A 13,800-nucleotide genomic window follows, 5' to 3' on the forward strand; every position below is an offset into this window, starting at 1 on the left:
AAGCACAATCAAAGCACCCCCAACAGATGGCCACTCAGCCTGTGTTGTAATCATCATCATCATCATCATCAGCCTTTGTTGTAGTAGTACAGTAGAGTCTCACTTATCCAAGACTTGCTTATTTAAGGTTCTGGATTATCCAAAGCATTTTTGCTTGAACTTTTTTTTTATTTTTACTTTGTCTCCAGGCCTTTTCTGATGCCATCAAAAAATGGCAGGAGCTGTCACCTGAAACCAGTGGCAAGCGGAAGCGGAGGAAAGAAATGAACCAGTATTCCTTCATAGACTTCAAATTTGAGCAAGGTGAGAAGTCACTATGTGGATAGTCTTTTTAGTCAGATAGTCAAGTGGGGTTTATATATCTGTGGAATGGTGTCCAAGAAAGAACTCTTGTCTCTTTGAGGCAGGTGTGAATGTTGCTATTAGCCACCTTGATTAGCATGGAATATCCTTGCAGTTTGAAAGCCTGGCTGCTTCCCGCCTGGGGGAATCCTTTGTTGGGAGGTGTTAGCTGGCCTTGACTGTTTCTTGTCTGGATCAGAGTTGGAGTCTCAAAAGAGGTTGCTTTGCAAAGGTTGCCGTTCTGTATGCAGCGTGTGCTTTCCCGCTCCCTCTTTCCTTTTTCATTAAAGGAATTTTTTGTATTAACCTGCCAGCCATTCTTTGCCATAATGTTTCAGGCGATATGAAAATCGAGAAGCGCATGTTCTTCTTGGAGAACAAGAGGCGGCACTTCAGGAGCTACGACGCCCTCGCTCTCCTCCCGGCCGTGCAGATGGAACGGGAGTTTTATGAGCAGAAAATAAAAGAAATGGCAGAGGTAAGTAGGAAGGCCTTAATTCCTGGGTTTTGAAGATTTTGTGGCAACTGAGGCTGGGTGAGTTGTGTTTCCCCTTAGGTGTTAATATCCATCCATACGTTGCCGTAGTGCACATTGTTGCTCCTCTCTTTTCAGCATGCAGATTTTCTCCTCGCTCTGCAGATGAATGAAGAACAGTATCAAAAAGTAAGTTCAGTTTCTTTTTTTTTTCTTTTTTTTTTTAAAGTAAATTTTTATTAAAGTTTCAAATAACATTTACAACAAAAATGTGAGAACGAAAAGGGGGAAAGGGTGGGGGAAGTGGATGGAAATAAAGAGAAGAAAGAGGGACAAAAGAGTACGAAAGTTAGAAGGAGGGGACAAACAAAGAAAAAAAAAAAAAAAACAACCTTAAACTTAACCAATCAGCCAAACAAACAAACAAAAAAAAACCCCAATGTGTATATATATATATATATGTATATAGACATATACACACATACATTTGTGTGTATATATATATATATACCTACATACACACATAAAACAAATCAAAACTACAAATCAAACAAATAATAAAATTGACTTCCATCTCTTACACAGATTCTTTACATCTTCTTACATTTGATCTATTTCCACTATATATTCATTTAAATTAACATCATCATTTGCTTTTCTCTTAGAAAGTTCTTTATCAAGTCCCAATTTGTTTGCCTTTTTGGTATGCCATTATTATTTTTTAGTAGATACGTCAATTTGTCCATATTCATAATTTCCAACACCTTGTTTAACCAGCAGCTTAGCTCAGGTATTTCTTTATTTTTCCAATGTTTGGCATATGTCATTCTTGCCACCGTTGTGAGATAATTAAACAGAATTTCTTTATTTTTATCTTTTTCGATATTGAGCATCCCCAAAAGAAAATACTTTGGGTCCAGTTCTACCTTAATCTGCAAGTTCAGTTTCATAAGCAGAGACTTCCATTTCAGACTCTGAGAGAAAACAACATTTTCCTAATTTGAGAGGAGGAGGAGGAGAGGGTGGGTTGCCTCATTAATCTTTGTGTCGTGAATGAACTTGTCGGGTTTGATAGGCAATAGCGTGCTTTGAATGTGATTTCCTGCTTCTTGGCAGAATGAGGTTGGACTGGATGGCCCATGAGGTTGTGTACTCCGCCTGTCTTGGTTTCGTGGAGGCTAAAAATGCCCCAAACTGAGGACAGAACGTGGAAGTGGCCATAATCCCACCTGTGGTTTTGGAAAATTGGCATGTTTTAGTGTCACACAATATATTTACGCCAATGGGAGGAGATATGGGTAAAAAAGCTAAGACGGGCCTACGCTACGGAAATGAAAGAGAATTGGTATAAAATGTTCCCTATGTGGTACTTGACACCAAATAAGCTTGCAAAAATTAATAGAGGGAAAACCCAGGGAACATGCTGGAAATGTGGAAAGCACACCAGCACCTTTCTCCACATGTAGTTGGAATGCAAGAAGATCAAAAATTTTTTGACAAGAAATACATAAAAAGGTAATAAAAAATCATACAAAAAATTGAATTTAAGCCAGAATGCTTTTTATTAGGGATTATCGATACACAGATAGATAAAAATACAGACAGACTAATATTCTATCTCACCATGGCAGCGAGAATAGTGCTGGCACAACTATGGAAATCAGAAGAAATACCCAGTATGGAGAAATGGCTCAATAAAGTAATGGACGTGATGAATATGGACTTACTAACAGAAAAACTAGCACAGGATAGAGCATCAAACAATAAAACGGATTGGAAACGGATGAAAGAATACTTACAAAAAGAGAAAATTAATTTCTATATAAATATGGGCTGGGTTTTTTTTTTTTGTATGTGTGTTGGATGTTTACGCTGTCAGTTTCTTCTCTTTTTTCTTTCCTTTTCCTGTTCAAGATTGTTATTCACTCTGTGTGTCGAGGTCACATATTCCCTCCCTGTTTCCCATCTTCCTGATCTTGACCATTACCCTGGCCAAGATGTCATGTGTGTGTATTTTATTACATTGAGGAAAGAAAATCTTTACTGTAATAAGAAATGTTCAAGTTGCTTATAAACTTCACAATAAAAAATATTGCACAGATAGTGTTAAACACTGGACTGGATGGCCTGTGTGGTATCTTCCAACTCGATGATTCTATGAAACATGCATTGGTCAAATAATCGATTTATTTGCAACCTCCCAAACAAATGGGACTCTATGAATAAAGAAGTAGCGGTATGTTTGGGATGGCACTGGTGAAGTAACCTTTGGAAACCCATTTGCAGGATGGCCAGATGATCGAGTGCCGCTGTTGCTATGGGGAGTTTGCATTTGAGAAGCTGACGCAGTGTGCCGACGGACACTTGTTTTGCAAGGAGTGCCTGATAAAGTATGCTCAGGAGGCGGTCTTTGGCTCGGGAAAGGTAAGAGCGTCTTATTGGGGAACGAAAGAAGTTTATGCCTTGAGCCGGGGATTGGTCATCATTTCCGCTCATGTTACAATTACTTTTCTGGGATGTAAACTGAGTATTTGTGTCTTGGTGAGAGTTGCCTTTCTAGTGGTGAAGTTTTTAGTTTTCTTATTAGAATTGTAATTTTTTTTTTCTTACACACCTCTCCTCAAGGTATGTAAGAGCTATGACCCTTGGATGTAGATTTTTCTCCTTTAGTTTTGCCATTCTAACAGAAAGAAGTGGGCAGGGCTTTTGGGACCCTTCGTTTCCTGAAGTGAGGGTGACTTGGGCTTTTAAATTGACATGATGATGTTATGATGATGATAATTTTGTGTGACTGATGTGGGTCTGGCTCAGGCTCTTCAACTGAGATAACATTATTATTATTTATAATACCGTATATAGGTATAGGCCGAGTTTTTCAGTCCTTTTTTAGGGCTGAAAAAGCCACCCTCAGCTTATACTTGAGTGAGGGTCCTGGTCGGCTTATATTCAGGTCAGCTTATACTCGAGCATATACGTAATTTATTATTTTTTCTCTATTATTGTTATTATTACATTTATTATTTGATTCGATGTATTATTATTATTAAATTTATTATTTTACTCTATTATTGTTACTATTACATTTATTCTTTTACTCTGTTATTGTCATTATTACATTTATTATTTTATTCTATTATTATTACATTTGTTATTTTAGTGTATTTATTACTATTGGATGGATACGTAATCACATGTACATTGAGGAAGGTTAAAATAATGATTTAATCAGACTTGGACAGTTTCATGTTCAATTACAGTTTTATGTAAATATTCAAAAACATTTAACCTACTGATGCCTCAATTAATGTAATTTTATTGTTATCTATTTTTATTTTTGAAATTTACCTGTAGCTGTTGCATTTCCCACCCTCGGCTTATACTCGAGTCAATAAGTTTTCCCAGTTTTTTTGTGGTAAAATTAGGTGCCTCGGCTTATATTTAGGCCGGCTTATACTCGAGTATATATGGTAAATTATTTATTATTTACATGGGCAAATTTTCTAGTGAGATATAAAGATTGAAGCAGCTATCCGCCAGCGTTAAAACTACTATTTTGAACGTGCATACCTTTTACTCCCAAATTGTAATCCACTTTCTTTTTTTCTGTATATAGTCAGAGCTCAGCTGCATGGAAGGCAGCTGTACGTGTTCGTTTCCAACCAGCGAACTGGAAAAAGTGCTTCCGGAAAACATACTGTGCAAATACTACGAGCGGAAAGCCGAAGAGGAGGTGGCGGCGGCCTGTGCGGACGAGTTAGTCAGGTAAGCGTTGCAATTTGTGTCTAAATAATTTGGAGAACGGTGAGGCTCTAAACCAGGGCATTGTTGCTGTTGTGTGCCTTCAAGTCGTTTCAGACTTAGGGCGACATTATGTAGTGGTGAAAGCAGGCATGGGCCAACTTGTTGAAGTCCAAAACACCTGGAGGGAGGAACAAAGTTTCCCCATGCTAGGGTTAAAGTGTTGTTTGTGTTTACTCCACTGACAATATGTAAAAGAGCCGCCACTTCCATTTCTTCTTGGTTCCCAGGTGTCCCTTCTGCAACTTCCCGGCGCTCTTGGACAAGGACGTGAAGCGATTCAGCTGTCCGAATCCTCGTTGCAGGAAGGTAGGAATCGGATATTTGCTTCTGCAATTTACTGGCGGCCTTGTTGAAACACTCCAAGAGTGGGACTTGGAGATCTCACACGGGATCTTCGCATTCAGGTGTATTTCAGGGCCAGTGTTTTCTTTTCCGGGGCCGCTTTGCAAGAAGCGTTGTGCGTCTTGATAGGTTTTGCGAGAGGAGAGCTGGAGACGTCAGCCAGCATAACACATTGGGTTGCTGTGAGTTTTTTCGGGCTGTATGGCCATGTTCCAGTAGCATTTTCTACTGGAGACAATGCTATTGGAACATGGCCATACAATAATAATAATAATAATAATAATAATAATAATAATAATAATAATAATAATAATAATAATATGCCAAAAGATCTCAGCCGGCATTTGGAAACAATAGACATTGACAAAATTACGATCTGCCAACTGCAAAAGGCCACCCTACTGGGATCTGCATGCATCATCCGAAAATACAGTAGAGTCCCACTTATCCAACATTCTGGATTATCCAACACATTTTTGTTGTCAATGTTTTCAATATATCATGATATTTTGGTGCTAAATTCGTAAATACAGTAATTACTACATAGCATTACTGTGTATTGAACTACTTTTTCTGTCTAATTTGTTGTATAACATGATGTTTTGGTGCTTAATTTGTAAAATCATAACCTAATGTGGTGTTTAATAGGCTTTTCCTTAATCTCTCCTTATTATCCATCATATTCGCTTATCCAATGTTCTGCCGGCCCGTTTACGTTGGATAAGTGAGACTCTACTGTACATCATATAGTCCTAGACACTTGGGAAGTGTTCAACTTACGATTTTGTGATATGAAATCCAGCATATCTATCTTGTTTGCTGTCTCATACAATAATAATAATAATAATAATAATAATAATAATAATAATAATAATAATAATAATACATCACACAGTCCTAAACGCTTGGGAAGTATTCGACTTGTGATTTTGTGATACGAAGTCCAGCATATCTGTCTTGTTTGCTGTGTCATACTATGTTGTTGTGTCAATAAATAATGATAATAATATAATGAAACTTTATTTGTATCCTGCCCTATCTCCCCAAGGGGACTCAGGCCCCGAAAAACTCATAGAAACCCAGTGATTCTGAACATGAAAGCCTTTGACAACAGCATAACACATTGTTTAGAAGGTATATTTGGTTCCCATTAAAGAGAAAAGCGGGTTCTAAATAAAGAATTTATTATTATTATTATTATTATTATTATTATTATTATTATTATTATTATATTTGAGCGTGTTGATATGGTCACAGAGTAGGAAATAGTCATTCCAGTCCAGCTTCGTGTGCTGATGTCTTTTGTTTTGGGAGTTGTTTTAGTGTTTGAAGCAAAAAAAAAAATGTGATTTTCTTTTCACTCAGAAATGGAGCAGCTATAACAGAGCTGCTGTGAAAAATTGTGCACTGGTAACACATTGAAGTCCATTACTAAGAGGTTGTTTGGCTGATTGTTTAGTGAAATACTGTTGAATTTGTTTTGGCGTGTAACTGTAGCTTTGGCTGTTGTGCTAGCAGTTGAGTTCGAGGACTGAATTGGCATTTGGTAAACAAAAAGGTTGTTTGTGGAAATGGTTGGCTAATGAAATAAAAACAATCCAGAGTAACATCTACTTCACTTCTGACTTTAGTCAGTGACTTGCCAGCGAATTTCGGTCTGCATAAATGCTCCATGATGCATGTGTCTCTGAAAACACATTTATAGGCTGTCGAAGGGAGAGCACCGCTAGGTGGCACCATTGGCTTGTAGTCAGTCAAACTTCTTATATTGTCCTTTTCTTTGATTTTTAAAAGCTGGATTGTCCCCTTAAAAGCAAAACATAGTATGTACCACTTCAGCTGGCCCAGCATTAAAAAAAACTCAGAAATCAGGACAGTAAATAAATAATAACACTCTGAAAACAGGGGAATTCCAGACAGTAAACTAATCAGGGCCAGCTAACACCTCCCAACAAAGGATTCCCCCAGGCAGAAATCAGCCAGGCTTTGAAGCTGCAAGGCTATTCGGTGCTAATCAAGCTGGCCAATTATATGAAGGGTTAAGCAAGGAAGATATTGCGCAGAAGTGCTCACGATAGACCCAGGTTTCGGAAAATGGAACATTGCAGATGACCAGCTCTGTAGTTGTTTTCCTGGAAGGAAAAAAATCAGTGAGTTTGTGGCCAGAGGCTGGAAAAGCCACTCAGACATTGCAAACTGGGCACCAATTATTGTAAAGGTTGTCTTTCCGAAGCTTATTTCACAACGTCTGAAAGAACCCGTCGGTTTTGCAGCCAGGGCTTCCATTAAGGTGCCATTATTTGCTGGGCTGGGAAAATACGCTAAAAGCTTAATTCATCAAATGCAAACCATGGTTCCCGTGTTGAAGAATAGCGTGTCCATCAGGCATTGCTTTCCAGCGCATGCCAAGTAGGCTCGTCCGGGTGCATTTATAATTTGGTATCGATAGAGATAAGGCAAGGGTCCGGGCGCCGTGCTGTTTTTGCTGGAAAAGAGAATTAACGCAATAACGAAACTTGCCAATGAAACTGCATTTTGCACCCAAAGATGTATTACTAGGCATTTTTGCCTTTCGGGGATTCTGACATACAGTAGAGTCTCACTTATCCAACGTAAACGGGCCGGCAGAATGTTGGATAAGCGAATATGTTGGATAATAAGGAGAGATTAAGGAAAAGCTTATTAAACATCAAAATAGGTTATGATTTTAAAAATTAAGCACCAAAACATCATATTATACAACAAATTTGGCAGAAAAAGTAGTTCAATACGCAATAATGCTATGTAGTAATTACTGTATTTACGAATTTAGCACCAAAATATCACGATGTATTGAAAACATTGACTACAAAAATGCGTTGGATAATCCAGAACATTGGATAAGTGAGTGTTGGATAAGTGAGACACTACTGTATCTGCCTTCCTTCTTTTTCCCCCTTTCTTGCTGGAAATCTACTGACTGAATGAATGGTTGAATCCATGGGTTGATGTCTTGTCAAAGGCTTTCATGGACGGAATCGCTAGGTTGTTGTGAGTTTTCCGGACTGTCTGGCCATGTTCCAGAAGCATTTTCTCCTGATGTTTTACCCATATTTATGGCAGGCATCCTCAGAGGTTCTGAGGTATGGATGGATCCATGGGATGGTCAGATGGATCGATCAACATGTGTGGATGAATTGATAGATAGATGGATTGAAGATGGATAGATGGGTCATAAATGGATGCATGGGTGAATGGGGTAGTGATGGAGAGAGCTGCTTTTCCCTTCCTTCATTCTCCATATGGATAATAATAATAATAATAATTAATAATAACTTTATTTTTATACCCTGACCCATCCCCCCGAAGGGACTCGGGGCGGCTTACGTGGGGCCTTGCCCGATACAACAATATAATAACAACAACAAAACAATAAAACAAATATCCCAACAATAAAAACATCAGCATCAATAAAACAGTCATTAAAATCAACATACAGCATAAAATGTTAAAAACAAGAGACTAATACACAGATGTAGGCCAAAGTGCAGAATATTCCAAAATGGGGAGAGGTAGTTTCACAGCTAAAATGGACAATAAAGTGCAATGTAATAATGGCAAAGCATCAACGATGGAGCTATTGTAGAATGGGCAGATAAATCAAACCCACAACAATTAATAGATAATGGATAGATAGATGCTGGCAGATAGTCATCTTGCAAGCCTACGACACCAGATATGATTGGCATAAATGTTGTGTGTGTGTGTGTGTGTCTTAGCAGGCAGCCTGCTTGCTGACTCTTGCATTTTCCATGCCAATCCCGTCCATACCCTTGTTGTATATCACGGGCGGTCTGTTCTCCTTTGCAGTCTCAGCACAGGGCACTGCAGCGTTTCCAGCGAGCTGGAAGATGGGGATGTGAAAGATACTGTTGCCATGGTAATAACTCATCTTTGAAAGGGTATCTCATCCCCGCTCGGTGCCGGGGAAGGAGTCAGGGCGGAAAGGTGGGAGTTTAGAACATCAGAAGCTTCGGATTCGGCTCCTTTCAAGTCCCCCTTCATCGCCAGGCAGCGAAGCGCAGATAAATTCCACCTCCTTTCTGGTTTAGAGGGCTTGCTCTTTTCACTCTGTGTGTGTGCGTGTGCGGGGAGGAGTTGTCTTTCTGTCCTCCCTCTGGTTTACTCACATACCATCTATGAAAATCAATAATCCGTTGTAGTAAAAGGTTTGGACGTTGATGGTTGAATGAGAGTTGGGTTAGGGTCATTGAGTGTCTTCAGGCATCCACAAAAAAATGGATAAATAATTCAGTGTTTCTGCACTTTGCCAGAGAGCGAGGTAACTTAAGTCACAAATGTCCACATGTTAGGGCATCCCCTGCTTATCTAAATGCATGATTTAACTCTTGCATTTCGGTGATCTTGTTAGGACACTTGCAGACCACCAAGACTTGAATTCTGCAAGTCCTTTCAACTCAAAGTGGTGGTTGCCAAGCCACTACTATTATTATTATTATTATTATTATTATTATTATTATTATTATCTCTTGCATTTCTGCGATCTTGTTAGGACACTTGCAGACCACCAAGACTTGAATTCTGCAAGTCCTTTCAACTCAAAGTGGTGGTTGCCAAGCCATCATCATTATTATTATTATTATTATCATTATCTCTTGCATTTCTGCGATCTTGTTAGGACACTTGCAGACCACCAAGACTTGAATTCTGCAAGTCCTTTCAACTCAAAGTGGTGGTTGCCAAACCATTATTATTATTATCGCTTGCATTTCTGCGATCTTGTTAGGACACATGCAGACCACCAAGACTTGAATTCTGCAAGTCCTTTCAACTCAAAGTGGTGGTTGCCAAACCATTATTATTATTATCGCTTGCATTTCTGCGATCTTGTTAGGACACTTGCAGACCACCAAGACTTGAATTCTGCAAGTCCTTTCAACTCAAAGTGGTGGTTGCCAAACCATTATTATTATTATCGCTTGCATTTCTGCGATCTTGTTAGGACACATGCAGACCACCAAGACTTGAATTCTGCAAGTCCTTTCAACTCAAAGTGGTGGTTGCCAAACCATTATTATTATTATTATTATTATTATTATTATTATTATTATTATTATTATCTCTTGCATTTCTGCGTTCTTGTTAGGACACTTGCAGACCATCAAGACTTGAATTCTGCAAGTCCTTTCAACTCAAAGTGGTGGTTGCCAAGCCATTATTATTATTATTATTATCGCTTGCATTTCTGTGATCTTGTTAGGACACTTGCAGACCACCAAGACTTGAATTCTGCAAGTCCTTTCAACTCAAAGTGGTGGTTGCCAAGCCATTATTATTATTATTATTATTATTATTATTATTATCATTATCTCTTGCATTTCTGCGATCTTGTTAGGACACTTGCAGACCATCAAGACTTGAATTCTGCAAGTCCTTTCAAAGTGGTGGTTGCCAAGCCATTATTATTATTATTATTATTATTATTATTATTATTATTATTATTAATATCCCACCCTTCTCACCCCGAAGGGGACTCAGAGCGGCTTACAAATTAAATTTACATATAATATTATATTACTAGCATAGCACAACACTGGCAATAAATTACTATATTGTACTATATCAGTATATTGTAGTATTATTATTAATACTACATGTACTATATAATATATAATTAACATTATTATATTGTATTATTAGTATTATATTGTATTACAAAATAATATTATTAATATTATATGTATATACAATATATTGGCTACCCGTCAACTATGGTCAATGGGCACAGCCTACAATACAGGACCTGGGCACCATTAGGAAAACACAAACATTCACCCCCATCAGATATAATAATGGTGATGTTGGGAAGAGACAAACAACCGCAATTGATGTATTTGCTGAAATGCTGATTCCTTGTCACCTTTTCATTGTTCTTAGTGGTGAGACACAAACAACCACAATGAGCTTGTTTACTCAAACAGGGTTCCCATGTCACGTTCCCATTGTTATTTTCCTCCAAGGTTAATCAAAGAGATTGCTGCCATTTCAGATGTAGATCTAAATTAGCAACTAGTTAAGATAGCAAGAGAAAGGAGAAACCAAGAAGACCTTTTCTTAACTCACTGATTGAATGGCCCATGAAGGAAAAGTCTAGACTTCTTATTTCTTTATATCCTGCAGCTTCCAAAGATGTTCTAATTCCACACTTGGTGCTTTGCCAAGCTCTGCTCTTTCCACTCTGGCCTTAAGTAAGTGTGACCTCCAATTCCAAGCTGTTTTGGGGTGAAAATGCTTGAGCTTGGGACTTCCCGTCCGCAAAGAATTTGCTCTGGTCACTCCTCTGGCCCTTACAGCAGTTTTGTTTTTGCAAAGGCATGCCTTATGCTTGGAGCAGTGGCTGGAAATCTGTATACATACATTGACAACTGTTTTTTTTTGTTAGTCATTGAATGGAAAAATCCAGCCCAGCCATTGATTTGGACACCAGGGCAGTCCTTGTGTTTTGTTCCTTCCTGGCCGAGGTTGGTCTTCTCACATTCTCAGCACACAGAGAGTTGCCCAAGTCGGATGTTGCAATTCTCACCCCCAGTCGTTGAAGTGTTTGCTGATTCTTAACTCTCACTTCCCCTCTGAGGCAACACATTTTTATCACTCCATAACCAGGTTGTGCTCAGAAGCGCAAAGCCTATGCTGATACAGCAGAACACACATTTTTAAAACAAGCTTCAGTGCCCTCTTGCCCCAGTTAGTTTTTTATTAAGGTTTGCTTTTTGTAGGGTGAGGTTTGGTCACTCGCTTTGCTCTTCCTACTTTCCGCAGCGTACACCAGGCTTGAAACTGTCTTGGGAGGAAAAAAGAGATCTTTCTAGGGCAGTGATGGCCAACCTATGACACGCGTGTCAGCACTGACACGCCTAGACATTTTTGCTGACACGCTGCCACATGCAGATTGATTGGATGACTATGTATTTTGTGGCAAAATCTGGTGTGATTTGGTCCAGTGGTTTTGTTCTTTACTCCATGGGAACTATGTGTGTGTGTGTGTGTATACAGTAGAGTCTCATCCAACACTCGCTTATCCAACGTTCTGGATTATCCAACACATTTTTGTAGTCAATGTTTTCAATACATCGTGATATTTTGGTGCTAAATTCGTAAATACAGTAATTACTACATAGCATTATTGCGTATTGAACTACTTTTTCTGCCAAATTTGTTGTATAACATGATGTTTTGGTGCTTAATTTGTAAAATCATAACCTAATTTGATGTTTAATAGGCTTTTCCTTTATCCCTCCTTATTATCCAACATATTCGCTTATCCAACTTTCTGCTGGCCCGTTTATGTTGGATAAGTGAGACTCTACTGTAATTCTATTATTATTCTATTATTATTGTAGCATATTATCATTTTATTACTATTATATTATTATTATATTATTTATTATTCATGACTACATTGAAACTAGAATAGAGAGAAATCAGCGTGGAAACTGCAAGAGGTACCATAGATTGTTGTACATGGAAGTAATGGTAGTAAATAGTTTTTGATTTATTAAATACAGTTATATATTACAATTATATATTTTTGTTGTTTAAACTATATATATTGCGAAATTATGGTTTTTGAAGCATGAGGTTTTTAGACAAATGGATCTAATTTACATATGTTTTAATTTTTATAATGTATTTTAATGATGTATTTTAATAGTTTTAATTGATTATATGTACTGTTTTTGTTTTATTATGATGTTCTTGGCATTAAATGTTGCCAACTGTTGTAAGCCGCCCTGAGTCCCTCTGGGTGAGAAGGGCGGGGTGTAAATGCTGGAAATAATAATTATTTTTTTCCTCAAAGTGACACACCACCCAAGTCATGCTAGGTTTTTTTTGGTGAATTTCACACACCAAGCTCAAAAGGTTGCCCATTATTGTTCTAGGGTGTCCAAAGGAAAGTGCGGTTGAGGTTCATTAGTGGATGGATGTAAATGTGGCCGGGGTCTCCGTGGAAAGCCGTTATGCACTGCATTTTATTGGGACAGACCCAGATTTCTGCTGGCTAGGGTCGATGGGAATTGTAAGCCCAACATATTTAGAAGGCACAGTTGTCCACCCCTCTGCTACAACGATGGATGCAGAAATAAGAATGAATTGATGCCCCGTGCGCAGCGTTCATCCACTTTCCCTAACTCACCCATGGGGATCTTCCCGTGACCAGCTGGGAACCTTGACTTTGTTTTTACCCTTTGCTATAATCAATGGCCAGGCAGCGCTTGCTCTCCCTTCTGAACGGTGTGGCTGGGAACGTGCTGCCTTGACTCCTTGCCAAAGCCACAACAAATGGCAAGTTTCCGTCAGCTTGCGCGTGCTCCCTCCTTCCTTCTCTCCCTCCCTCCCTGCTCTGCTGCTAGGCAGGCAGTTTTCATTTTTCTACCATAAAAGGGCAGTGGAAACTCCTCAGCTGCAACTGCGGTGCTGAAAGCACGAGGGGAAAGGAAGAAGGCAGAGCAGAAGCTGGTGGAAGACTAGGTGCTCTGCGACCACAGAGCCAGAATGGGCCCGTTCTCCGGAAATAATTTCTACACCAGGCATGGGCAAACTTCGGCCCTCCCTCCAGGTGTTTTGGACTTCAACTCCCACAGTTCCTAACAACTGGTGGCCCATGCCTGGTCTACACACAGTACAGCCTCATCTTGCCAATTGAGCCTCTTTGAGTATCTTGCTTGGCACGGTTTCTTTCTCCCTAAAGCCGTGGTTCCCAACCTTTGGGTCTCCAGGTGTTTTGGACTTCAGCTCCCACAGTTCCTAACAATTGGTGGCCCATGCGTGGTCTACACACA

General features: G+C 39.0%; 1 protein-coding gene across 1 annotated transcript in view; it reads left to right on the forward strand.

Annotated features, from left to right (window-relative positions):
* The window catches only part of rnf216 (ring finger protein 216), a 66,990-nt gene that overhangs the window by 8,855 nt on the left and 44,335 nt on the right, over positions 1-13,800 (forward strand). Inside the window, exons 8-13 of the mRNA XM_003228807.3 lie at positions 189-303; positions 681-820; positions 956-1,006; positions 3,104-3,241; positions 4,431-4,579; positions 4,846-4,924. Coding sequence (XP_003228855.1) covers positions 189-303; positions 681-820; positions 956-1,006; positions 3,104-3,241; positions 4,431-4,579; positions 4,846-4,924 — 672 coding nt within the window. The remainder of the gene's footprint in view (positions 1-188; positions 304-680; positions 821-955; positions 1,007-3,103; positions 3,242-4,430; positions 4,580-4,845; positions 4,925-13,800) is intronic.

Source organism: Anolis carolinensis, unplaced genomic scaffold (assembly GCF_035594765.1).
Source record: "Anolis carolinensis isolate JA03-04 unplaced genomic scaffold, rAnoCar3.1.pri scaffold_13, whole genome shotgun sequence".
Classification (NCBI taxonomy): Eukaryota; Metazoa; Chordata; class Lepidosauria; order Squamata; family Dactyloidae; genus Anolis; species Anolis carolinensis.